The sequence below is a fragment of the Lepus europaeus genome, chromosome 2 (assembly GCF_033115175.1).
Source record: "Lepus europaeus isolate LE1 chromosome 2, mLepTim1.pri, whole genome shotgun sequence".
Lineage (NCBI taxonomy): Eukaryota > Metazoa > Chordata > Mammalia > Lagomorpha > Leporidae > Lepus > Lepus europaeus.
Genome location: NC_084828.1, coordinates 3,540,114 through 3,565,399, shown reverse-complemented (window position 1 = coordinate 3,565,399; position 25,286 = coordinate 3,540,114). Strand labels below are relative to the sequence as shown.

At 62.4% G+C, this 25,286-nt stretch overlaps 1 protein-coding gene across 2 annotated transcripts in view; it reads left to right on the top strand.

The window, feature by feature from the left end:
* ABCG1 (ATP binding cassette subfamily G member 1) overlaps positions 1–25,286 on the top strand; it is a 52,772-nt gene that overhangs the window by 5,751 nt on the left and 21,735 nt on the right. For both annotated transcript variants that reach the window (XM_062175160.1, XM_062175158.1), the window contains exons 2-3: positions 1,294–1,537; positions 24,016–24,133. In XM_062175160.1, coding sequence (XP_062031144.1) covers positions 1,294–1,537; positions 24,016–24,133 — 362 coding nt within the window. The remainder of the gene's footprint in view (positions 1–1,293; positions 1,538–24,015; positions 24,134–25,286) is intronic.

The window sequence follows — 25,286 nt, the reverse complement described above, 5'->3', positions numbered from 1 at the left end:
AGACAGAGTTACAGAGGGAGAGACAGAGGTCTTCCATCCGCTGGTTCACTCCCCAGATGGCGGTAACGGCCCGGCAGGAGCCAGGAGCCAGGAGCTCCTTCTGGGTCTGCAGTCACGATGAGCCAACGCCGTCCTCAGCAAGGTGGACACTTTTCAAGGAAAATCCCAGAGCAGCCGCACAACCGCTGCTCAGGCGGTGGGAGCCGTGGTTCTCGTGAGCTTCCGCGGGAAGGATTGGACGTTTTCAGTTCACGTTGTGGGGTGCGGCCGTGAACAGATCACTGGGTGCTCCCCTGACTGTGATGCAGGAAGCCTCATCCCCCTGACCGGTGCAACACTGTATCTGGAGCATCTTCAATGGAAGGAAGAAAAAGGGTGGCCAGAGACAATGACGCCCTGGAGGCCAGGGCTGGGGACCGCATCAGGCCTGTGGTCAGGCTGGGGACTGCATCAGGCCTGTGGTCAGGCTGGGGACACGGTCAGGCCTGTGGTCGGGGCTAGGCACCACATCAGGCCTGTGGTGGGGACTGGGGACACAGTCAGGCCTGTGGTTGGGGCTGGGGACCACGTCAGGCCTGTGGTGGGGACTGGGGACAGGGTCAGGCCCATGGTGGGGACTGGGGACAGGGTCAGGCCCATGGTGGGGACTGGGGACCGAGTCCTGCCCGTGGTGGAGACTGGGGACCGTGTCAGGCCTGTGGTTGGGGCTGGGGACCATGTCAGGCCTGTGGTGGGGGCTGAGGACTGAGTCAGGCCTGTGGTGGGGACTAAGTCCTGCCCGTGGTGGGGGTTGGGGACCATGTCAGGCTTGTAGTCGGGGCTGGGGACCGCGTCAGGCCCGTGGTGGGGGCTGGGGACCGAGTCCTGCCCGTGGTGGGGGTTGGGGACCATGTCAGGCTTGTAGTTGGGGCTGGGGACCGAGTCCTGCCCGTGGTGGGGGTTGGGGACCATGTCAGGCTTGTAGTCGGGGCTGGGGACCGCGTCAGGCCCGTGGTGGGGGCTGGGGACCGTTCAGGCCTGTAGTCGGGGCTGGGGACTACGTCAGGCCTGTGGTCAGGGCTGGGGACCCAGTCAGGCCCACACGATCACTGGGGGGCACCCGCAGGCGGGACTGCTCGGATTGAGTGGCCAGCGAATGATGCCGTGCCTAGCACCTGGCTCCAGGCCCCCGCCCGGGAGCCCCTGTCTTCCGGGGTGCAGTCTGCGCCCCAGCCCAGCGCTGGCTCGCCCGCTGCTCACTCAAGTGCTCGGGGCAGCTCCTCACGGGTCCCGTCATCCTCTCTGTTTCTCCAGAACACCAGTGGCTACTCTGCGGCGATGACCGAGCCCACGTCCGTGTGCGTCTCGGTGGACGACGGGTTCTCGGGCAACATGGACTCCGCGGAGACGGAGCTGATGAACGGGCACTTGACGAAGGTGGACAACAGCCTCACGGAGGCCCAGCGCTTCTCCTCACTGCCGCGGAGGGCGGCCGTGAACATCGAATTCAAGGACCTTTCCTACTCGGTTCCCGAGGGGCCCTGGTGGAGGAAGAAAGGTAGGGGCTGGCGCAGGGGCGGCCGGGAGGGGCCGCGCGGGAAGCTGCAGGTGGTTCGGGAAGAATCTGGTCTGTAAGTTGGGAAGCTGAGGTCTCGGCTCAGCTCGGCCACTGCCTTTACCTGCGTGACGTGTGGCTCTTCCCGCCGTGAAGTGGCCGGGTGCGTTAGGTGGCCTCGGGGCTTGCCTTGGCTCTGACAGCCAGAGGCGCTGGCGCAGGTTGGTTCTTCCTCATCCCAAATGCTCGAGGCCAGCGGTGCTGCGGATCTGTGTCTTGTCAAGTTTGGGAATACGGGTGTATACTCCACGAGAGGGCCCGGGATGGGGCCCACAAATCCAGAGGCTGAATCCGTTTATGTGTCGTGGAGATGGGGGTGCAGAGGCCGGGTGATCTTATGCAGTGTATTTTTTTTTAAGTTTTTAAAAAATTTATTTATTGGAGAAGCAGAGTTACAGAGATAGAGAGAGAGGTCTTCTATCTGCTGGTTCACTCCCCAAATGGCCACATCGGCTGGAGCCAGGCAGATTGGAAACCAGGAGCCAAGAGCTTCTTCCAGGTCTCCCACATGGGTGCAGGGGCCTGAGGACTTGAACCATCTTCCACTGCTTTCCCAGGCCACAGCAGAGAGCTGGATCGGAAGTGGAGCAACCAGGACTCGAACTGGCGCCCATGTGGGATGCCGGCACTGCAGGCAGAGGCTCAGCCCACTAGGCCACTGTGTCGGCCCCCCGTGCAGTGTTTTTAGTGCACCTGCATGCTGGCTCCAGCCTCACTTAGTTTCCCGCGCTGGAGCGGTTGGGACTGGGGAGTTTTGGGAGAGGGATGCTGGAGCCCTGGGGGGAATTCCTGGAGGGCTGCCGGGCATCGAGGTGTGCAGTGGGTGGACGCAGGTGATGGCGGTCTTTCAAGATGGAACCAGAGTATTTGTACCTGTGCAGAGCTGGGAGGAAGACGGGCACTGCCTCCCCAGCGCGGGTGTGAAAACGCAGCCAGGGACCTAGCGTGGGGCTCTGAGAACCGGTGGTGTTTGCTCAAGGATCTTGGAAGAACTCTTTGTCTGCAAAGAAAAATTAACTGTTGTAACAGGAGCCCCATCAACACAAAGAGGGCGGGACCCAGAGGCCCCTGGAGAGCTGCGGGGGGGGCAGGGACGGGGCGGGGGGGGCGCGCCCGGGCCTGGGCACCTGGCGTTTTCCCAGCTCCGGTTTTCAGCGTGGAGTCACCACACACCGGGGAGTCGTAGCTCATGGAAGCTCTTCACCACCCTCTCTCCACGCGCCCGGCACCGACTTCGGCCAGGTCCTGCTGGGGAGGGGGAGCTCCTGGGGAGAGGGGCCTGGGCAGACATCACCAAGGCACAGTGGGCGCTGGCGCCTGCTGAATTGGTGAAAACTTGGGAGGAGCCTGGTGACACAGGTGACTCAGGTGTCGCCAGAAATGGGATGATTTCTTAGGACGCTCCGCTGGCTCCCTGCAGATTCCGCCTTTGGGAAGGAGAGCAGCCGGGACTCGTTGCCTTGTCCTTCGAAGTCTTGCGTCTTCCTCTGCCCCTTTGCTTGGTTTTGCCACTCTCGGAGCTAAGGCTCTGAGACGGGTGGCACAGGCAGCGCCCGCGGCTGTATTCACAGCTTTAGGACCTTGAGGGACCGAGCCTGGGAGCTGGGAGCCCGGCAGCCCGGGCTGTTGTAGATTTCATGTCTGTTTGCACCCAGGGAGCAGAGCCCGTACCCTCTCAAGGCCAGGCAGGTAGCAGGGCCACCTGAGCCGCTCGGAGCCTGCCAGCCTGCTTCGTTAGGAAGAAGGGCTGTGCCGGCCTCAGGTTGGCACCCGTTCTTTGGTGCTTGTTGGCATTTCATCCTGGGGCGACACCTTTCACCTCAGCGAAAGGGAAGGTTCACCGAAAAACGCGCCGGGGACGCGGCGGAGTCTGGATGCTTTGTGCTGGTCGGCGACCGAGACGAGGTGTGGCAGACACGTGAGGGGAACACGGCCATGGCAGTGCCAGGATGGGTGTGCCGTGAAACGCAGGTGCACGGCTGTGCAGAAGCCTGGGCAGTGGGGCTGAAGCCACTGTGTAAGTGCACGGGGGTTGTCGGTGAAGTGTGTCACAGCCTCGCCGGCGGGTGGCTTCCGGGGCCTGAATTCTCCCGTCGGTCAGCCAGCAGGTAAGGGGGAGGCCCCAGCCGGCCCTGGCCTGGCATTTGCCCTACAGTAACCTCTGTGGGCTCGGGCGGGGAAGAGTAGGAAGTGGCCTTGTGGGACCTGCCCATGAGTCAGTCGGTGGAGCAGAGGGCACGGCAGGCTTCGTAGGTCGGCCATCTGTAGTTTCTCAACATCACAGCCAAGCGTGGTTTGGCTGCCGGCTTCCTCCCCGGCCCCACCCCCTTCCTGGGCAGCCCCTGGAGCTGTCTTCTCTCCCCTGCCCTTCCTTTGTTCCAAGACCTGCAGATCAGAATCTAGAAGGTTCATGACTGCAGCCGGCAGGAACCCGAGGCAGTGACGTGGAAGGAACCCAAGGCCGGGCGAGGCCTGAGCTGGAGTGAGGGCAGGCCCGGGGCCGGGGCTATGAGCCCGCGGTGTGCTGTCCAGTGTGGGGGCCATGCCTCACCCAGCACAGGGTGCACACCGCAGCCGGGAAGCAGAGCTCCTGCTGGGGCTCGGGGGCCCCCCGGGGCCCTGTGGGCTGCAGGCCCAGCTGGGAACCGAGAGCCTTCCCCAGTGCAGGGAGCCGGGCAGGTGCTCTCCCCACCAGGTGCCCTGCAGTGCTGTGTCCTGGGGACGCTGAGCTTAGGCGCCGTATTTCCCCAATTAGAGCCGCCCCGGGACAGAACAGAGAAGTGTGCGCCAGGTCTGGGCCCAGGGTCAGGGCTGCCTGCCGCTGTCTGTCTGCCCTGCTCCCTCCGTGCCCGTCTCTGGCCCACCACGGGGATTCTTCCCGGCACCACTGTCGCCCCTCCCATGGCTGGTGACCTGGTGACCGTTCCCAGCAATGATATGAGTGAGAGTAAGACCTGAACTAGCTTTGTTGTCAGTATCACGCATTCAACTTTTAAAAGCCAGCTCTGGGGTCAGGCATCGTGGCGGGGCTCGGGCTGGGCCTCTGTGACGGGGAGAGAAGACGTTGGACAGCGCCTGCCCCCCCACCCCCCGTGTCACCCGAGGAGCCTGGCAGTGCAAGTCATTTGCTCAAGGTCAGAGCTGAAGCCGGGACCCGGGGCTCCCGCTCCCAGGACGAGTTTGCTTGTGTTAGGGAGGCCGTGGCCCCGCCGTGGCTTCCAGGCAAGCCTTCTCTTCCCACGGCATCTCCCAGACACGGGGCTAGGATGCAAGCCCCACACGGGAGTGGCTGCCACGCCGGGCGTCGTGCCCACAGTGTGTCGTGAACTCTCGCATCGTTATTTTAACGGGGGAAGACAGAGAAGAGGGGCCGTGTACCAGGCTCAGACGGCGCCGCATGGATCCACGGCGGAATCCTCAAGGGGAGTCGCCAGGCACCGAGTCAGCCCTCTGCCTCGCCGAGTGCCAGGCCGGCACCTGACGGACGCCTCGCGCTTCCCGTCCCCGCTGCGATTCTCCCGGTGACTAATGACGCCTTTGGAAGGAAGAGAGGCCACCTAATAGATTCCTGGTAGAGCGTAATGGTGACAGGAGCCGTGCTCAGGGGAAAAACAGTGCGTCCCGGGGATGTGTCACCGGGGATGTGCCACCGGGGATGTGCCACCGGCTTCTCTTGCAGTAATGACTCTCCCCCAAGGGGGCGCCTGGCGCGGCCCCAGCTGATGGGACCCGGGGGTTGGAACCCTGCTGGCTCCGGTGCCGTCACACAGACCGGCGTGTCAGGGGACAGCTGTAGCCTGACGAAGCGGCTCAGCTCTGCTCCCGCTCCCCCGAGTGCGACGCTCTTGAAAGTGGACTTTGCCTTCTGTCCGGTGGATGCTTGTTAAGAAGAGAGTCCCCGGGGCCGGCCCTGTGGTGTAGGGGGCAAAGCCGCTGCCTGTGGTCCTGGCATCCCAGATGGGCGCCGGTTTGAGTCCTGGCTGCTCCACTTCCGATCCAGCTCTCTGCTATGGCCTGGGAAAGCAGTGGAAAATGGCCCAAGGCCTTGGGCCCCTGCACCTGCATGGAAGAAGCTCCTGGCTCCTGACTTCGGATTGGCTCAGCTTTGGTCATTGCAACCATCTGGGGAGTGAACCAGCGGATGGAAGACCTCTCTCTCTCTCTCTGCTTCTCTGTAACTCTGCCTTTCAAATAAATACATAAATCTTTTTTCAAAGAAGAAGAAGAAGAGAGCCCGAGAGATGGGATTCTCCCAGGTGAAGGGAACAGGGTGATGAGGAGAGTTTGTGGGTCTCCTTTTTATTAGGGTGGGAGTGGCCACATTGAACAATGGAGCACTTGGGGCTCTCTGCCCACGGCCTGCGCCCAGGAGGTCCCAGCGGCTTCTGTCAGGAAAAGGCTTGCCGACCAGAGAGGAGACAGACCGAATCTACCCAGCAAAAATGTGTCAGGGAGGCGCAGAGCAGGGGCCGGGCCGCTGCATCTCCTAGGTGGGCTAGGGGGTCCGGAGGGGAGGGGCAGTAGGCGGAGGTGCATTCCTTCATACAGGCCCCCTGGGTGAGAGCGCAGAGGGTGGGGTGGAGAACAGCATGGGGTGTGAGGCTGAACTGGCTGCAAGGGATGTAGGGATGAGAGGTGAAACTGATTCTATCTTCTCCAAGGCTGTAGGGATGAGAGGTGAAACTGATTCTATCGCTCTTCTCCAAGGCTGTAGGGATGAGAGGTGAAATTCTGATTCTATCGCTCCTCTCCAAGGCTTAGGGATGAGAGGTGAAACTGATTCTATCTCTCTTCTCCAAGGCTGTAGGGATGAGAGGTAAAACTGATTCTATCGCTCGTCTCCAAGGCTGTAGGGATGAGAGGTGAAATTCTGATTCTATCTCTCTTCCGGCTTAAGTCTCTGTGCTATCAGCTCCCAGGCATCTCTCCACGCATGCCACACTGGACTGATTTCCAAGCCTTGGGGCCGTGGGCTCGCTGGCGGCGGGACTGTGGAACCCTGGCCTCCTCATTCGGTTAGGTTTGGTTTCTTTGTGGGAGGCCGGGGTTGGGCCAGGCCTTTGCCCAGGAGAGCAGCCGCCGGGGCGTTGGTGGCTCGTTTTTCTTGGCATTGAGATTTGCTTTTCCAGGCACCTGGTGGGCCAAGGAGACCAGCGTTTGCTGTTTTTTTTTTCTTTTTCTTTTTGGGCCTTTAACGCCTCATTTCTGTTAAAGACACCAAAAGCCACACTGACGAGATCCTTTCTGGGGGCTCGGGGTCCGTCTTCCGGGTTTTGAGGTTTGCGTCTGAGATGGGTGCCGACTGAGATGTGAACCGGATTCGTGGGAATATGTGTCCTTTCTCACTGCCGGGAGAGGCCCCACCAAGTTAAACCACAGGGCTGCGTCAGGCAGTAGGAATCTTCCCAGACCCCGGAATGGTGGTCCGGCGATCAGTTAAGACACTCGGAATGGCCCCCATGTCCACCAAGATGGACCCCTGCTGGCCACACACCGTCCCAGTTCCTCCGTGCACCTGCTCACCCCAGGAGACCATGAGGCTCAGAGATGACCCAAGGTCACCCAAGGGCCCAGGGACAACGGGACTTGAGACCAGGCCCATGGGATGGCAGGCCAGGGTCAGTTACCCCCAAGGAACCGCCTAGGCCCGTGGCGGGCAGCACACCGACCCCCACCCACCACATGGCTGGAATGAGGGCGCATGGCCGTGACTGGGCCTCAGCCTTGATTTCCTTCTGAGTGGCCTGCCTAGCTGTCCCTTTGGAGAGCCGTGCACAGTCCAGTCTCCTCCCCAGTGTGCGAGGCTGGTGTGCCCACTGTGCCTCCAAAGTAACCATAGCTGGCCCTTCAGAGAGATTCCAGTCTTCATCTGCCCATTGTCTGGACGTGGTCTTGGCCATGGGGCGGGGCTTCACCTGTCTGGACACGTCGAGGACCGTGGAATGTGGCTTCACCTGTCTGGACGTGGTCTTGGCCGTGGCATGGGGCCTCCCTCCTCCTGAGAAACCAGCCCTCCAGCCTCACCCGCGCCGAGCCAGGGAGGTGAGCACCCCAGGCGGCCGCACCTCACGTGATGCGTGTGGGTGTGCTTCTCGGCTGTAAACACCCTTCTCAGAGTCAGTCTGCCTTCTCTTCAGTTCTGTGGCGCTTTCACAGGGCCTGGGCGGCAGGCTGCTCCAAAGGAGCGTCATGATACATCCCTTTGGGAATTCCGAGAAGGGGACTGGGTTCCAGGGGAGCGCGGGGTGGCCCCATGGAGCAGGAAGGGGGCCTGCTAGGTGAGGCTGCAGAGGGTCTCACAAGGCAGCTGGGAGTGCATAGGGGGCGTGATGCTTCCCCCAGCAGGATGAGTGAATGGCCGTGCCACCTCGGGCCCTCACTGGGTGTGGCAGGATACAGCTTCCAGCGCTTCCCCTCGGGGCTGGAGCTTCACTGGCTGCCTCTCTCAGTGCAGGGTGGGGGCCCCAGGCTGCCCCCAGGGATTCCTTGCTGTAGGCGCGGCGATTTCGTGGCCCTGCGTCACCTCGGTGAACTCGCGGTGTCCAGTTCTTAGGGTCTCAGTACTGGGTGGCCAGGGCGCCACTCAGGGCCATGGCGGGGGACAGTTCTCCTCCACCTGGGGGGCTCCTCCACCTGGGGGCTCCCCGGAGGCTTTGGGACAGGGCTGACTCGCGGCTGCCTCCCGTGAGATAGCCTGAGTGTGACTTCCCCAGGCAGAGGGCCCTGTCAGTTCACTGGGAGAACCCGGGCATTCGAGGAGCCCACAGCTCCTACCCATGCAGCCCGCACACCCCCTCCCCTGCAGCGTGGGGAGCCAATCCTTCATCAGCCAGGACCTGGAGCTGGAGGTTTGTGGTTGCAAAGTGCAGACAGCGAAGCCACGGACACGGCTTTGTGGGCCCTGCCGGCCTTGGCCCTGGCGTCTCCCCCTCGCCCTGTGCCCCCCGACTGGCCGTCCCTTCCAGGAGGTGGTCCTGTTCCTCAGCCAGCTCGGCACCGTGGTGAGACTGCAGGACCACGCTCTGCTCGGCGGGCACCGATGTCACGGCTGAACTTCCCAAGGACGTCCTTCTCACCGGCATGGCGGGTGCCCGCCGCCTGCCTCTAACAGCTGCTAGCAGGCTGGGAACGGGTCGAGTTCACCTTCCGTTAAGCCCGAACCCAATTCACCAAGTCCAAGAACTGCTGCTGAACACGAAAGGTTTCTTTTGTTTATTAATTGGCAGCCAGAAAAGCGCTTGGTAACCCAACGCCTGCTCCTTGGAGGTCGGTGCGAGAATGAACAGATTTGCTTCTCCAAGGAGCAAAGCTGACCACGTGGGGCAGATTAAATGCATTTGCAGCCTGGGAGTTTGTAGTAGAGCGCCACTCTCTCCCCGCAGGTCCGGAACCCGCAGAGGAAAGCTTTGCCCTCAAATAAAATGCGTGCAGCATCAAGTGGTTTTGCTCACGTTGTGAGGAGGCGCTGGGGGTGTTCAGAGTCAAGGTTGGCAGCTGGTGCACCTGCTGGGCCCCGGGCTGGCCGGCAGCCCAGAGCGCCACTACCCGCTTGGGCAGCTGTGTGTCGTTAGCCAGCTTTGTGTTCTCTGTGGGGTAAATGGCATTCAGTGGCTTTGAGGCTGTGACTGTGTCCCACGGAGGCCTGGATGAAGAGTCCGGAGCTGTCCCCCTACCCCCACCCTGTGTGGCCTCCAGCCCCAGCCGGCCCTCGACACCCCCAGGGAGCAGGGCTGTACTTACACAACTCCCATCCTTAGAAAATGCTTCTGTCTGGGGACTGAAGTCTGAACTTGAGTAACGTGCTTTCCTTACCCAACTTCTGCTTTCCGGACTCTGCAGGGTAAGGCGCCCCGGTTTCGAGATGAGCTAAGACTGGGTGGGGGGAAAGCCGGGCAAAGTGCAAACCAATAATGCCGAGGGCTGCCGAGAAAGGGGCCGATGAGAGGCGGGCGGCCGTTGGAGCCCAGGAGGCCGGGGTCCTGCTGCGGGCGGTGGGCATCTCAGTGGCACCCCCGGGCCGGGCTGTCTCTGATAAGGGTGGGGCGGGTGGAGGAGCAGGCCCTGGGCCCCTCGCTGTGTCCTGCATGGTCGGAGGCAGCTGGGTGCTCTTTGACCAGGGAACCCCCGCCCTGGGGCTCCGCTCCCACTTCCCTGTTGCTGTCTTGCGAGTAAACATTCTGGCATGAGTTTGTGGGATTTCTCAGCGGCTTTTCTCCCCTCCCACTTGATTTTGGGAGAAGTGCTTTTTTAAAAAACTAAAAATAAGTGGTGTGTGCTGAGCCGATGCTGTTGGCTCTACTACATTGCCTCGGCTTAGGGGAGCCCCATCCGAGACACAGCAGCGTCCCAGTGTAGCCCGGAGGCCTGCAGGGAGGAAGAGGCCGGTGCCCAGGACCCCTCTCGGGGAAGGGGCAGGCCCAGGGCTCAGGCAGGCTGCCTGCCTCTCCGCTCTAACTCCCCAGGCCCACCTGCCATAAACTGCACTCAGTGGCTCCTGCCCAGGACACGAAGCAAACCTCAGCCTGGTGACAGGTGGGGGTGCCACAGAACACCGCTCCTCCCCAGGGATTCCTTCAGGGGCTGCTGGTGGGCGCGGCCTCCATCGGGCAGAGGAAGGACCCCTATGCCCTGAGAGCTGTGCCCCCTGGGAGGAGCCACCTGTGCTCGGCTCGAGTTCACTCGGGTCCCTTGTCACTCGCACTCCCCCGGAACCCGAGGCTCTGCCTGGCAGGGTGGTAGCCTTTAAACAATGCGGAAAACCCCTCCTCTCTGTGCCTGGTGCAGACAATGGCCCTGCAGGCCTGGGGCCCATCCCAGGCACCTGTTTCCTTCTGCTCAGACGTGGATCTGCCTGCAGGATTTCCGTGTTCTTTGGGAACTCTGAATTCTGAATGACTGGGAGAAACACACACACCCATCATCAGGGCGCCCGCAGGTGCGGGCTGGGCAGGTGCGCGCTGCTGCGCGTGCGCAGTGCCTGCCCGCCGCCGCCCGCGCCGGGGTTACTGTCGGTCAATGGTCTAGGGTAACCCCGGCGGCGGCAGCGAGGAGCCGCAGGGTTGGCTGGCTGCGCGGGCGCTGTTGCTGCGCGCTGAGGAGCGGGGGATGCAGGGCGGCGGATGCGGGCCCTGGCCTCGCAACCCCAGGGTTCGGTGCCTGCTCCTGTCGGAGGAACACCCTCTCCGGGGAGCGGGAGGCGCTTGCTAGACGCCCCTCGCTGGCCCGGCTCCTTCTGATTAAGCTTAATTGGGAGGTTTCCCGGGAAAGGACGTGGCTGGCAGGAGAGGGGCGGCGCCGGCTCCTCGCAGCCCCTCCTGGGGGCACCTGGGACGCTGGAGAAGCCTGGTGGGAGTGCGGAAAGGCAGGGCTCCGGGGGGGGGGCGGGGGGGGTCGGCGCTGCCTGTGGTTCCCCTGGGAGGGGAGCAGGGAGTGTCGGGAACCTTGGAATTCCCCCTTAGGAATCTGAAGCTGGACCTCAGGTCGCACTTCCCTCCTGAGTCACCTCCACCCCGGCACGTGGGGCGGCAGAGATGAGTGACAGCCCGGCTGCCAGGTGTGAGCCCCGCCCCAGCTCACTGGCTGGCTGGGAGCCCGCAGGTGTGGCTGCCCGGCTCCATCCGCACCTCTGGGAGGCCTGGGATGGCCTGGGTGGCCGCGGGGAACCAGGACTGGCCCGGACCCCGGCTGCACCGGCTCCGGGGGGCTGGCTTTACCGCCATTCTTCACAGGCAGGCCGAGCAAGGCGCTTGGTGGTTCTGTACCCGCGTGTCCGTCGCTGGCTTGCAGTTGTGATTTTGTGGTGCTTTTTTTAAAGCCCTTGTAGATTCCGCCTCTCAAGTCTGCCCTCGCTGGGGCGCAGGAAGCCAGAGGGGCCGTGAGCGCCGCGGAGGTCGTCCTGAGGTTCTGCCCGTGAGGCAGGCGGAAACCCTTGGCAGCAGGAAGGAAGGGTCCAGTGATAACGGAGATGTCGCCTGTCACGTGTCACATGTCGCCTGTCACGTGTCACCTGTCACATGTCGCCTGTCACGTGTCACATGTCGCCTGTCACGTGTCGCCTTGCTGTTGACGGGAGCCCATGCTCTCTGCAGGAGTCTGGTGGGAGACCGGAGCCCTAACGTCTAACGTCCCATCTTGCCTGTGTTCTCTGCAGTGGAAGCTTGTGGGTTCCTCGTTTCTAAAGAGCCACAGACGAGTCTGTCCAGGAAGGGGCCGTGTCCCAAACGGCGGGAGCCGGGAGCCGTCCGGCCGCGGGCTCCTCGTCCTCCCCTTAGGTGGGCGTGAAGGCGCCGTGTGCCCTGGGCCAGCGGCAACCTTTCCCTGTCTCGATTCCATCTGGTTCAGAAACAGGCCAGGGCACCTGTTACCGCGCGGTCACCCTCTCTGTCCCTGCTTGAGAGCCGTTCCTTGGTGGCGGAACAGGAGACGTCTCTGCGCTGGGAATCTCCCGGTGCTGAGCCTGGACGGGGCCTCTCTCTCCCGGAGCCCTCCCTGCTCCTCTCCCACCCCTGCCTCCCACAGCCCCCCTGTGTGGGCACGCTGAGCCGAGCTCCCAGGGTGGGCACGCTGAGCCGAGCTCCCTGTGTGGGCACACTGAGCCGAGCTCCCAGGGTGGGCATGCTGAGCCGAGCTCCCAGGGTGGGGGTCTTCTCCAAGCACTTGTGTTTTCTTGCCTGGGCTGCACCCTCTCCCCCAACATCCCCCAGGCTGCGGGGAGCCAGCCATCACTCATCCATTCCTCCGTGGCCAGGAGGGTCCTTTCCGGGCACCTTGGCATCCTTGTGTCCCCACGATCTGGCATTCAGCGTGTGACCTTGGGTCTGTCATCTGAGCTTCCAAAGATGGACTGTGTCATTCTCCCTGCATCCCAGCTGCCCGGCCTGGCGCCTGGCTCGGGGTGGGCGTGCGAATGAATGAATGAACAGAAGAGCAAGAACCCGTGAGAGAGCTTGGGAGAAGCAGAGAGAAGAAGCCGGCGCCTCCGGGAGAGGGCGTGCTTTGCACGCTGCAGGCTGTGCCTGGCCCACGAGCTCACCGGCGGGCCCCGGTGGAGGTGGCTCCTGGGTGCCACCAGCGGCCACACTCACAGCTTCACAGGTGGCGAGAGCTGGGTTTGGGATCAGACAGCCTGCTCCAGCCGCTGTTGGCCGTGTGGCCTTGGGCCTGTTTCTGCATGTGCGGTCAGGGTGCGAGGCCTGGGTCATGCAGGGAAGAGCCGAGCTTCACCTGCATGGGGTTGGGGCAGCACCTGGTAGTGCTCACGCATTTCTGGGTCGTAGCTCCAGCTTTGCTGAGGGCGGGAGTTTGTGTTCTCGGCTTGATTAAGGATTTCAGTACCGCTCCTGATAAGAGTAATGATTCGTCACTGTGTCGTGGACGGGAACTGTGGGGCAGGTTTTCTTACCGTGTTCTCTCGTGAGGCTGGGAGCAGTGCAGTAGCTTGCGCAGCCGGCACAAGCCGCCGTACCGCGCCCGGGTCCCTCACCCCTGTTCCCTGAGCTGTCTGCTCTCCCAGCGTAGAAAGTGGGCGCGCTGCTCCCCGCAGTTGTTCTCCAGGGGAATTTTATTCTCTCTCTGAGCCCTGGCTCTGGCGAGGAGTGAATGGACCCTGACGTTTCAGAGCTGCTGCAAGGCAGGCGCGGGTCTCACTCTTTCTGGGAGGTCTTGCGTCCCTGAGACGCACCTACCTTGGAGAGCTACCCGCAACCCCATGGAAATTTCCGCCCCGAGACGCAGCTCAGCCAGCAACATGACACTTCGGAGTTGGTGGATGTAGGTTGTCTTAGGAGGGTGTGAGATTTTATCAGGCCTGTGGCTAGATTTTCGTGATTACAAGTTAAGGGTGTCATGCCCATTGCTCCAACGGGCAGCCTGCTGTGGGCACAGCGGCAGCCTAGGCGTTGGCCGTGAGCCCGGGTCTCAGGTCTCTGAAGATAGGTGGGGACTGTGTGAACGTGAATGGGGCAGGAGGGAGCTTGTTGGCAGTGTAGACATTTGGTGCAAAGCTGGAAGGGTGCAGTTGTTTTGAGAACGCCTCCTCTGTTTTTATGTAGCAGCTCTATGTTAACATGCAGCAGGTCTATGTTAACATGTCGCAGGTCTATGTTAACATGTCGCAGGTCTACGTTAACATGTAGCAGCTCTACGTTAACAATGTAGCAGCTCTAAGTTAACTTGTAGCAGCTCTAAGTTAACATGTCGCAGGTCTACGTTAACATGTAGCAAAGAGGAGGTTAAGACGTGTAGAAGTCTATACAGGATGTAGAGTGTCTTTCTCTACATGTTTTAATGAAATGGTGCCGGGTCAGGCAGGACCGTGGGCTCCAGGGCCAGGGCGTCTGGGCTCAGGCCTGGCTCTGCCCAGCAGGCTGGGCACCTGGGGGAGTAACTTACCCTCTCTGTAGAAGACGGCATTGGTGACCACAGTCCCACCTGACTGGGCTGAGCAGCTGGGCGCTCATCGGCTCTGCACCCCGGGTGACCTGTGGGCTGAGCAGTAGCCGCAATTCTTACGCGCATGCTACCTAACACCATATAACAACAGCTGAGGTCCAGCCAGGTGGCTCAGAGCCCTCTGGTTATCATTCTAAAAGCAAGTTTGCCACAGAATCCTAGGCTTTCCAAATCAAAGGGAAAGTTCATGGTTGGTGTTGACTTGGGAAGCATTTCCTGAGGTGGGGGGAGGGGACGGCCAGGCAGAGGGAGGGAGTGGGCTTTGCCCCAAGTCCCAGAGCTGCAAGGGTGGAACCCAGGGCAGGGAGGTGACCCAGAGCCCCGCCCGACCCCCAGCCAGGCCGTGCTAGTCTTTGGGGTGGTGGGCTCCCGAGAGATGGCTTCCGGTGTTGGAGCAGCCCCTCCGCCTGCCCCCTGCTAACCCGCTGGCTACCCTGCCCCCGTGCAGCTGGCTGTGGGCAGATGATCGCGCCACGTGAGGGACGGGCCTTTGTCACTCAGCATCTTTGGGGTCATGGGGCCAAGCTCCAGAAGCTTCCTCTTTGGTCATGGGGTGGGGGGACTGGCGATTGCCTGGCTTCCAGCTTCTCAGGTCACAGGGACCCCACTTCACCCCTGTGCCAGGGCTCTGAGGGCTCACCATGCCTTCTGCAGGGTGCTGGGAGCCCTGCATGGGCTCGTTCTAGGCTGCAAGGCCTGGGTCAGGTGGGGGGCCGGGGGTGGGTGGTGCCTGCCACACTGTGTCCCCGGCACCCATGAGAGGCACCATTGCAGGCCAATGTTCAGAATCCTTGCTAGTGACAGGTGCACCCCAGCACCAGCCCCAGGCCCCCATGTTCTTCCTGTTTGCTCTGAATTCAAGGTCATGTGGAACAGCCAGGGCTAGCGCCAGTTTCAGTGACCTGAAACACTGACTGCCCCATGTGTGGGCTCTTTCGGCGAATTGTGGAGAAGGTGGTGAGCTGGGAGCTTGTACGATGCTGGAGGCTGCCCGGCGAGTCTCAGGGCCTGGCCCAGGTTGCACGCACTCCACGCCATCTTCACGGAGAGTCTCTGGCCTGCCATGGCCACATATGTCACACACACTCACACAGGGCAGGTCCTGTGACTGCCCTATCTTGACTTCAGCAGCTTTCCTGCGGGAATGCTGGCTTTTCAATAACCACTAGACGGGCGCAGTACCAGCCAGGAGCACAGGTGTGGGGGATCCAGAACCAAGCCGTGGGGATGGGGATGGAGGGTCCGGGCCGGCACACCCACTTGCTCCACTCTGGGTCCTTCTTCCTCCCTCCCTGACAAAGTGACCCGCGGGGCTGGTGTGGTGTGTTGTTGTTTGCGGCTCCAGACGCGAGGGTGAAATGAGGCTGTGACGTCAACCCTGGGGAGCCCGGCGTGGCCGCAGGGCTTTCTGAAGTGCAGGCGGCTGAGCCCGCCCCGTGTTCTGAGTCCTGTCCATCAAGTGTCACCTGCCGCTGCTGCTACAGGCTCGGGGACCCAGTTCAAGAACCACTGAATTCCGGACGGCTGCCTGGGGTCGCCCGGGTCCTTTAAATGCTGCTCAGGAAATGGCCTTGCCCACACTCCTCCTGGAGGCAGGAGAGGCCCGGCAAGACATGGGGCTGTCCCCTAAACACTCGGGCCCTCTGGCTCTCAGCAGCTCCCACAAGTTCAAAGCCAGCTTGCCTGTGAACCGGGAGGGGGTGGCACAGAGGCAGGCAGCTGCTTCGGTGGGAAGTGGGGCATTGTCCCGGGAGACCCTGCTGTGAGCCTGGGGATCCCGCAGGTCCCCTCCCTGCACAGGGACCTTCATGAGAGCTCACCGTCCCCAGGGCGTCCCCGCAGGAACGGCAGGTTCTGGAGCCCCGGCAGAGATGCCTGGATCCAGAGGCTCCTGTCATCCCTTAAGCGAGTGCAGGTTTTATGTGTGTTTAATCGGATCCACACGGCCGTGTTGTAACAGCTGCTGGCTGCGGCATCACCTGGGCAGGATAAAGACCGCAGGGCTTCTGTCTGCTAATTTGTAAAACCTGTTCCAGCCTGCAGGAAGGCCACTCGGCCCCCACTGTCCTCTGGATCCTGCGCCGCCCGCCCTCCCGTGCACTCTAGGGGGGGAGCTCCTTGCCCAGGGGCTGCGTAAGGGTCTGGTGTGAGTGGAGATGCACCTGTCGTGGCTTCCGGGCAGTGTCCACACAGAGATGCCCAGCGGGGTGCGGCTCCAACCTGTAACTTTCTTCTTCTTTTGCTAAAAGAGAACATTTCTCTCCTTGGCTAAAAAGCACCGTAAGTGACAAAATTGTGGAGGCTGGAGCCTGAGGTTGGCCTGGGACGGACGTGGGAGCTCACGGGGAGTCGGCAGGGGGCTGGACCGGAAGCTTGTAAAGCAGTTTGAAAGCACAGAGAACAGAGGAGACACAGAAGCAGGAAGGGATGAGGGTGAGAGGCGGGATGAGGCGAGGGCACAGGTGTGTGCATGTGTGTGTATGTGCGTGCATGTGTGTGATGTGGTGTCCATGTGAGCATATGGGGCCGGGCCTGGAGGGCTTGGAGCCACTGAGAAGAGGGGACACAGGGAAAGAGGCCTGTGCTGGCTCCAGTTGGCTGCTGGTGCCATGGCCTGTTGCAGCCACAGGGGCCTAGGCTGGCACTGACCTGAGGCTTTGGGGACCTCTGGCCACATCACAAAGGGATTAGAGAGGGCTAGAGGCAGGTCACCGCCTGAGCGGCTCACCGAGTGCTCAGTGCCGAGTCCTTGTCCATCACGGCCAGGCACGGCGGCCGGTGTTGGATCTGCGCCGTTACCTGGACAGAGCGAGCTGTGTCCTCCGTCATGTTCCAGTCGGGGCTACGGAGTAGCATTTGCAGAGAGCTGTGAGCTGTGTCACGAACCCGGCCCAGGCTCCTCCGTGTCAGTGGGGAGGTGCCCCGTGTGACTCTGACGTGGGGGCTGCTGCGTGCCCGTGTGCGAGGGGCGTGGCACGCTCGCCTGGACTGGATGCTCAGCCTAACTTCTGTGTTGCCCGGTGCGCCAGTGCCCTGCGACTTGTGTTGAGGGTCCATGGCTTCCAGGTGGCGTCGCCCAGCTTGAAGTGTGTCCTGGATGAGGATTTATCCACAGAGGATGTGCACAGAGGCGTGAGGCACCCCTGCCTGGTGGCAGCAGGTGGGGGCACCGCCTCTGCCTGGCCTTGCCCCCTGCCCACCTGAAAACACTCCTCTGCAAAGCTTTGCCACTGGGCTCTCAGCCCTGCTTGGGCGATGGCGACAGCGCTAGGGAAGCCGCCCTCCCCACGCCAACCTGAGCCAGGTGGTGTGGGGGCGCGTGGGGTCCTGCCTGGGGAAGCTGCCACTGCCCGGTGTCTGGCAGGGCACCTGGGAGGGGCACCTGGCCTTGCAAGTCTGGGCACGCCAGGACGTCACGTTGCCACACGGATGCACACAGGCGGAGCTCCAGGGTGCAGTGGGCAGCGCTTGACCTTGGGGCAGCTGATAGAAGATGCTCTGTTCCCCTGGGAGTGCACCTGCTGGCCCAGCACACGAGGCAAGGGGAGGGAGTGACGAAGGCCAGGCCGGCAGCAGCACTCACAAAGCATCCAGAGCAGACCTGGGGGCCAGGCCGAGGAGGGAGTGCGGCAGCCAGCCCCTGCAGAGGCCCCGGCAGCCAGCGGGACCTGGAGGGAGGCAGTTTGCAGGGTGTGGGACTGTGCACATCCTTCCCCACCAACCCCAGGAGAACTGGTGATCTTCTGTCCACTGGTTCACTTCCCCAATGGCCCCAGTGACCGGGGCTGGGCCAGGCCAAAGCCAGAACCAGGAGCTTCCTCTGGGTCTCCCACGTGGGTGCAGGGGTCTGAGTACCTGGACCATCTTCTACTGCTTTCCCAGGTGCATCGGCAGGGAGCTGCATCAGAAGTGGAGCCTCAGAGACTGAAACTGGCGTCCATATGGGATGCCAGCATCGCAGGCAGAGGTTAACCTGCTACACCACAGTGCCGGCTGCCCAACACCCTCCCGCCTGATCTGTGATTTAGACTCGTTATGAAAAGTCTGTGCTGGCGACAGGCTGTGGTCAGGCACTGTGCCCGCTGGACTGGACGAGAAACTCCCAGAATGCCGTAGGGGCTTCCAGGGCTCCCGGTAGCTGGGTGGGTTGGCAGCTCTCGTCCAGCCCAGCCCTTGGCCGCCTGCGTGGCGGAGTGATGGCGGCAGGGCTGGTGGGAGTGGGGGGAGTGGGGCAGCTGCTTCCTCGTCTCTCAGAGGGGAGGGGAGAACCTCGCCCACTGTGAGGAGCAATGGGTGTGAAGCCACAGGTGCACGGGGGCAGCAGGTGCAGACGGGGCTGTGGGCAGCTGGGTCTCACGCCCTCTCGGCTTCCCTGTGCTGGCCTGGGACTCCCGTGGTGCCGAGACACCTCGTCTCGTCACCATGAGACGTGGAGTAGGCGGAGCCTGTGGGCAGAGGACAGAGGCTGAGGGGGGGCACCGGGGCCAGCCTCCAGGGCTTTAGCGATAGAAGCCACTCTGTCCCTGCCGTTTCCCCACGGGCACTTTATGGCGAGCTGAACTTCGGGAGGGGCCAGGGCCCTGGGTCTTCAGGGTGGGGCTTGCCATCTGCATAGCACAAGGCCCCGTTTCTCTGGGGTGCCCACCTCACCTGCCCCCAGCCTGGTGGGATGCAGACAGCTTGGTTTTGTTGGTGTAGCTGGGAAATCCGGCCCCACGCCCGCCTACCCTGGGGACTCGGAGCAGCACCGAGCGGGTGAGCTGCCAGCCGGCCACTGCTGCAGGTGAGCAGGGTGCAGTCCAGTGGCCCCCGCGGGCTCGGCCACAGGCCCTGGTTTCCCGTCTGCTCGGCTGCCTTGTGTGGGCGGTGTGGGGCTGCAGGCGGCCATGGGGCTTTGGTCACAGCAGCTCCGTGAGCGTCCATTGGGCCGGGGATGTAAGTTCCTGGCAGACGTGCCAGTGAGGGGTCCCCAGGGTGGCCAGGGCTGGGCCCTCCTGGAGGCCAGCCGCCGCCCCACACCCGGGCAGGATGCGTGGTGTTTTCTGGAGGATCTCCATGGAATGCAAGGCGGCCATCAGGGGGCTGGGGTGGGGGTCCCCCAGTCCTGGCTTCCAGACCCTCTGACCCTGGCACTGCTGGGGCCGTCCTCAGCCTGGGGGGACCCAGTGGGGCTCTCCTTTGTCACTGCCCCCTCGTCTGCAGCAGGCTGCATGCACGTTCCTGGGGTGAGCTGGCTGTGTGGACTCGTGGAAAGGAGCCCACTCATAGGGGGAGGGGGCTGCCTGGCTCCGTGATCTGCTCTGCCCGGCCTGGCAGAGCTGCTCTGGCCTGGGGTCAAGAGCTGCCTCCATCGTGCGCAGTGTTGCTGTCCTGGCTCCTTGCTGACCTGTGTGGCCACGGGCAGCTCACTTACCCTCTCTGAGCTCTTGCTGTCAGCGTTCTGCGGTGAGTGACAGGAGCAAAGCCAGCGCCGGCCACGCAGGGACCCTTGGCCTCTGCCACAAGGCCCGGGGCCTCCCCTGTGTGGACATTTATAGGAGAGAAGTGGCTCCTGCGGGCATTGTGGGAGCCTAGGGGAAGAGCCGACGGGCATGGTGCTAGCGTGGGGGCGGAGCCTGGGGCCCAGCGGGAGCGTGGGGGCGGAGCTGAGGGGCATGGTGCTAGCGTGGGGGCAGAGCCCTCGTCCATAAGCACAGCAGGTGCAGGCGGCCACGGCTGCCGTCTGTGCTGTCCACGTGCTCTGACCGCTGTTCTCCGAGGCTCCTGGGGAAGCCAGCACGAGGCAGGGCACCAGCGGCTCGGCGTTGAAGTCCGTGGAGCCCACACAGACCTGAGGGACAGCCCGGCAGCTGGACCTACAGCAGCTCTGGGCCACACCTCGGTCCTCTGAGGAGGAAAGGCCTGGACAGGGCGCCAGGGCCCGTGGTGACACCCAGGACGACGGGGTCACGTGTGCCAAGAGCCTGCCTCACCCCGGTGTCTCCACGGACACTATCCTCAGCCCGTGAGCCAGACCCACGGGACACGGGACGTGGAAGCCGCCCTGTGGGTCCTCATGAAGCTGAGATGCAGAATCCGATGCGTGTGGGGCTCGGGCCAGGCCTCAGCTGCGGGTCCGCGGCCTCGCTCTGACATCGGCGCCTTCTTTCTCGTGACCTGGGAGAGCCTGGAGGCCTGCGCAGGCTCACTTTTCAGCTCCTGGGACCAGAGCTGGCTGGTTGGTGCTGGTGCTGCAGGGGTACCTGCAGGCCCTTGGCCCCCACTCCAGACGGCCCCGCTCAGGGCTTGCAGGAGCCTGTGTGTGCAGCCGGGTGGGGCGGCCTCATCCCTCCCAGTGGTGGGCCTCTTGCTGTGGGGGCAGGTGTGTCCTCCAAGGGAACCTGGGAACACGGGAGTACTTGGAAGTGGGAGCCCTGCAGAGGGAATTGGTTACGATGCTGCCGGCCTGGAGTGGGGTAGCCCGATCCCAGGCGCTGGGGTCCTCGTTAGAAGAGGGAAAATCGGACAGCGTCACAGACACAGGGGAGAAGCCGCAGGGGGGCCGAGGCAGAGGCTGGGGCCCGGCAGCCTCAGGCCAGGGAATGCCCAGGGCCATGGGGAGCCGGGAGGGGCAGGGAGGACCCTCCCCAGAGCCCGCAGCGTGAGCGCGGCCCTGGCTGGCCCTGACTGAACTCCGCGAGGGAGGCCATTGCTGTGGCTGCACCACAGGACTCCACCACCGGGGCCGCCCGACAGCCGCTGGGTGTGTGGCTCTGGGCCACTCTGCTGGACTGAGGTGGCAGGGAGGGCGCGCGTGGTGGCCGCTGCACCTGCGTGCTTGGTGGCATCTGACACGTGGTGGCCACCGCCCCGGCCGGGGCAGCCGCTCGTGCCACACCATCAGTTGCTCCTTTCTGCCTGCAGGAGACACATGGGTCTGGGGTCTGCCCACGCTGCACAGGGTGGGTCTGAGTAGGCGGACCGGCTGTGTGGATTGGCTGCAGGTTGCAGAATGGAGTCAGCTGAGGGGCGTTGGGTGCAGCTGGGGGCTTCTGCAGGAGACCCCAGGGGTCCTGGGTCACAACTCTGCCTGCTGTTTCCACAGCGAGCGGCTCTGAACAGGACCAGCACCCACGCACGCTGGTCTCTCCCATATGCACAGCCGTGGGGACTAACTGTGAAAGGGACCAAGACGGCCCTAGCCAGCCTCAGCTCCGTGTGGGTTTCTACAAGGGGCACAAGCTGGCGATTCCATGGCACGGGTGGGCAGGGCTGGCTGTGCCGGAGACCCTCTCCCAGGCCCCTCTGCGGCACAGTGGGACCTGTGTCTGGTCAGGCACAGTCCTTGCTCGCTGTGGCTATCCTCCAGTGGGGCACGCTGACCTCCGGAACCCACTGTGGACCCAGCGCTGGCCGGGGCAGCTCCTGCAGGCCATACTGCCCACGCATGGGCCCTGGCACAGGCTGGGGGCAGCTGCCCATTTCACGGGCTACAGATGTCTTGTTCTTTAGGACCCAAATGCAACTTTGCAGTCTGGCCCTGGTGCCACCATGGGGGCCACTGAGGAGGTGCTGCCACAACAGGAGGCTGGCAGCATCCTCCGGGAGGGGTGGCCGCAGCGTTCCAGGGAGCAGGAGAGGTTGTAAGCGCACGGGGTCCTCCTCTCTTTGGCTGGGCTGTGTGAGATCCTGCCCGGGCTGCGTCTCCTTGACGTGGCCCCACATTTGGGATTGACGGCCTCACGCTGTGGCCGAGTGGAGCAGCGGGCTCTGTCCTGGACAGGGGAAGGGCCCTGCCTAAGCCCGAGGTGCAGGCTGCCCTCGGGGACGCCCGTGTACGGGTCGCTTCGGCTCCTAAAGGCCCACGGTCATTTCTGTGGCCTCTCTGCACCGTCAGGCGGTTCCTGGGCTGTGGGGAGCAGCTCTGAACTTCTCAAGGCCGTGACTTAGGGTTTGCTCTGGAGCAGGCCCGATTCCAGCCAGGACAGGTGAGACGCCGCGTGAGCAGGCGCCTGGTATTTAGCGCTCTTTCCATGATGTCATGTGGGTCCCTTGGGATGCACAGTCCCCAGGTGCCGAGCCCCAAGCCACAGGGCTCTGTTGTGACAAGCCGCTGTGCAGGGCGTGGCCTTGTGGAAGGAATGGTCTCTGCCGCCCGTCTGTGCACCGAGGGGCAGCTGCGCCAGCTCATGCCCGGGCTGCGTGTTTGCTGTCGTCACAGGTGCCCCGGCCGCGGGAGCTGAATTCCGGTGCAGCTTGCAGCTGCCCGCCAGGCCCTGCCCTGTTGCCCCAGAACCTGGGATGACTCTCAGCCCCCCCCAGGGCCACAGCTGCCTGCGCCTCCGGACAGAGTCAGCTGCACGGGGCTGCGAGCTTCCTGGCTGTGGCTTCCGCTTCTCTGCCTCCCTTAGACAAGGCCTCAGGGACTTCCTGTCCAAGTCAAGGTGGCTCCTGTGACAGCTCTGGGTCTGCAGAGTCCCGTCTGTGAAAGGCAGGAGGGAGGGCGGCGGGGAGCAAACTCCCCGGGGACCCAGGCTCAGGCAGACAAAGCCTAAACCAGGGACCACGGGCCCTCCTGCCCCTCGCGCCACGGGGTCCCTGTAAGCACATGTGCTGGAGCTGAGACCGTGTGTACACGCGGTTCTCGATCACGGGAGGGAGGGTCATCCTGGTCTGATCGACATGGAGAAACGTTTCTGGATCGGGCGTCCTTCCTGTGAGTCCAGGTCTCTGTTCTTTTTTTTTTTTTAATCTTTTTTTTTTTTAATTTTTAAAAAATTTTATTTATTTATTTGACAGGCAGAGTGGATAGTGAGAGAGAGAGAGACAGAGAGAAAGGTCTTCCTTTTTGCCATTGGTTCACCCTCCAATGGCCGCTGCGGCCGGCGCACTGCGCTGATCTGAAGCCAGGAGCCAGGTGCTTCTCCTGGTCTCCCATGCGGGTGCAGGGCCCAAGGACTTGGGCCATCCTCCACTGCACTCCCGGGCCATAGCAGAGAGCTGGCCTGGAAGAGGGGCAACCGGGATAGAATCCGGCGCCCCGACCGGGACTAGAACCCGGTGTGCCAGCGCCGCAAGGCGAGGATTAGCCTGTTAAGCCGTGGTGCCGGCCCAGGTCTCTGTTGTGTACGGGGCCCCAAACAGGTCGGCTTGGAAAGTCAGGGGCTTCGCCGGGGGTGGACCGGTTCCCCCGCTGGTGCTTGGCGGAGGTGCCAAAGCGATCTGGTGTGCGTGCAAGACGGCAAACTCAATTATTAACTAAGGAATAGATAATGTAATCATTATCAGAGAAACGATTTATAAATAAATTGCATGCAAATTTATGTTTATATAAACCGATAAGAATAAATAACCTGCTAGCGAAGGGCAGTGAATTCAGTTCACTGGGCACGAGTGGGCCATGGAGGGCGGGGGAGGGGAGCACCAGGCAGGGCGCGGCTCCGAGCGGGGTCTGCTCACCGTGGCTGCAGGGCCAGGTCTTGCTCCTTGTGAAATGGGAGCGGGGGGCTCCTCACGGCCTGGGTGGAGCGTGGGGAAGTGCTTTGTCGCCTCTGAAGCATGGTGCATTTGCTGATAAAATTATAGCCAGACGCAAGCGAGGATGTGAAAGGGGGCATCGAAAAGACACGGGCCGTTTCTCACCTAGGACACAGCACTTGTTACTTATTTTCATCTGCTTGAGAGAGAGAGGGAGGGAGGGAGATCTTCCATCCATTGGTTCCCTGCCCAGATGTCCACAATATCTGGAGCTGTGCAGGTGTCAGAAGCTCCGTCGGAGTCTCCCATGTGGGTGGCACAGCCCCAAGCACTCAAGGTGTCATGGAGCTGGACCAGAAGCAGCGTAGTCGGGACTCAAACCAGCACTTGAGATGGGATCGCATCACAGGCGACGTTGGGCACCAGGGCGTGGGATGCTGCCTTGGGCGTCTGTCCGCGGACGGCAGAGCGAAGCCTGTGGCAGTGGGGAACCAGCACGCGCTGCTTTTTTGCAGGGTACAAGACCCTTCTGAAGGGGATTTCTGGGAAGTTCAACAGCGGACAGCTGGTGGCCATCATGGGCCCCTCGGGGGCCGGGAAATCCACGCTCATGAACATTCTGGCCGGATACAGGTGAGCACACCCCGCCGCGGCTGTCGGCAGCGCCCCCTCCATCTGTGCCATCACCGGGGACAGTGCTGGCGCCCGCAGCTCCGCCAGGCTCGGCACACCCGGGCCCCGGTGGGGCTCAGCAGCAGGGGGCTTTGCAGCCTGTGAGGGGGTCCGGGCCCAGGAAGACAGCGGCAGTGGAGGGCTTGGGACGGTTGTGTGGTTTGCTTGTAGACAACAAGACAGCCGCACCTTCACAAGTGTTTACTAAGCCAGTTCTTTTCTGTTCTCATGGGTCCCTGGGTTCACTGAGCAAACAGAGACGAAATAACCCAGCGGCTCCTCTGCCTCTGGGCTCGGCTGTGCAAGGCTTCAGCCACCCGTGGTGAAGCGCAGTCTGCAGACAGTCACTGAACAGTCACTGCAACACGCGGCTCCTAGCGCTTCTGAGCGGCACAGTGCTGCCTCCTGCCCGCCTGCTGTGTCCCGTCCGTCCGGGAAGAGAGTCGCCTCCCGCCCGTCACTCACTCGGCACCTGTCAGTTAGAGGCTCACTCTCAGGGGAAGCTCCCCCTTGCGTCTCTTAGTAACGCCCCAAAGCGCAGGAGCGGTGACGCTGGCGGTCAGCTGACAGCCGGTGCTGTGACTGTTCTGTTCTGTTGCCATGCACCGCGGCTGCTGCAGACATTGACCTTTGTCGAGGTGTCGTGGATGTGTGCCCCAGGGAGCAAGCCTGGTATCCACAGGGGTCAGCACCTCTTGGGGAGCGACCTTGCTGATGACAGGGGACCCCTGTCCTAATCACTCCACTTCCTGAGAAAATGACCACCATCCCCACTTGCCCTAAGGCTTCTGAGTTATGTTTAATGTAAGGATTTAGCATTTTTCCTAAAACAAGATTTACTTACTTATTTGAAAGAGTTACAGAGAGAGAGAGAGAGACAGAGAGAGAGAGAGAGAGACAGAGAGAGAGAGAGAGACAGAGAGAGAGAGAGAGAGAGAGAGAGACAGAGAAAGCTTTCATCCGCTGGTTCACTCCCCAGATGGCCACAACGGCAGGGGCTGGGCCAAACCGAAGCTGGGAGCTTCGTCCGGGTCTCCCACGGGGTGGCAGGGTCCCAGGTAGTTCTGTCTTCTGTCGCTTTCCCAGGCCATTAGCAGAGATCTGGATTGGAGGG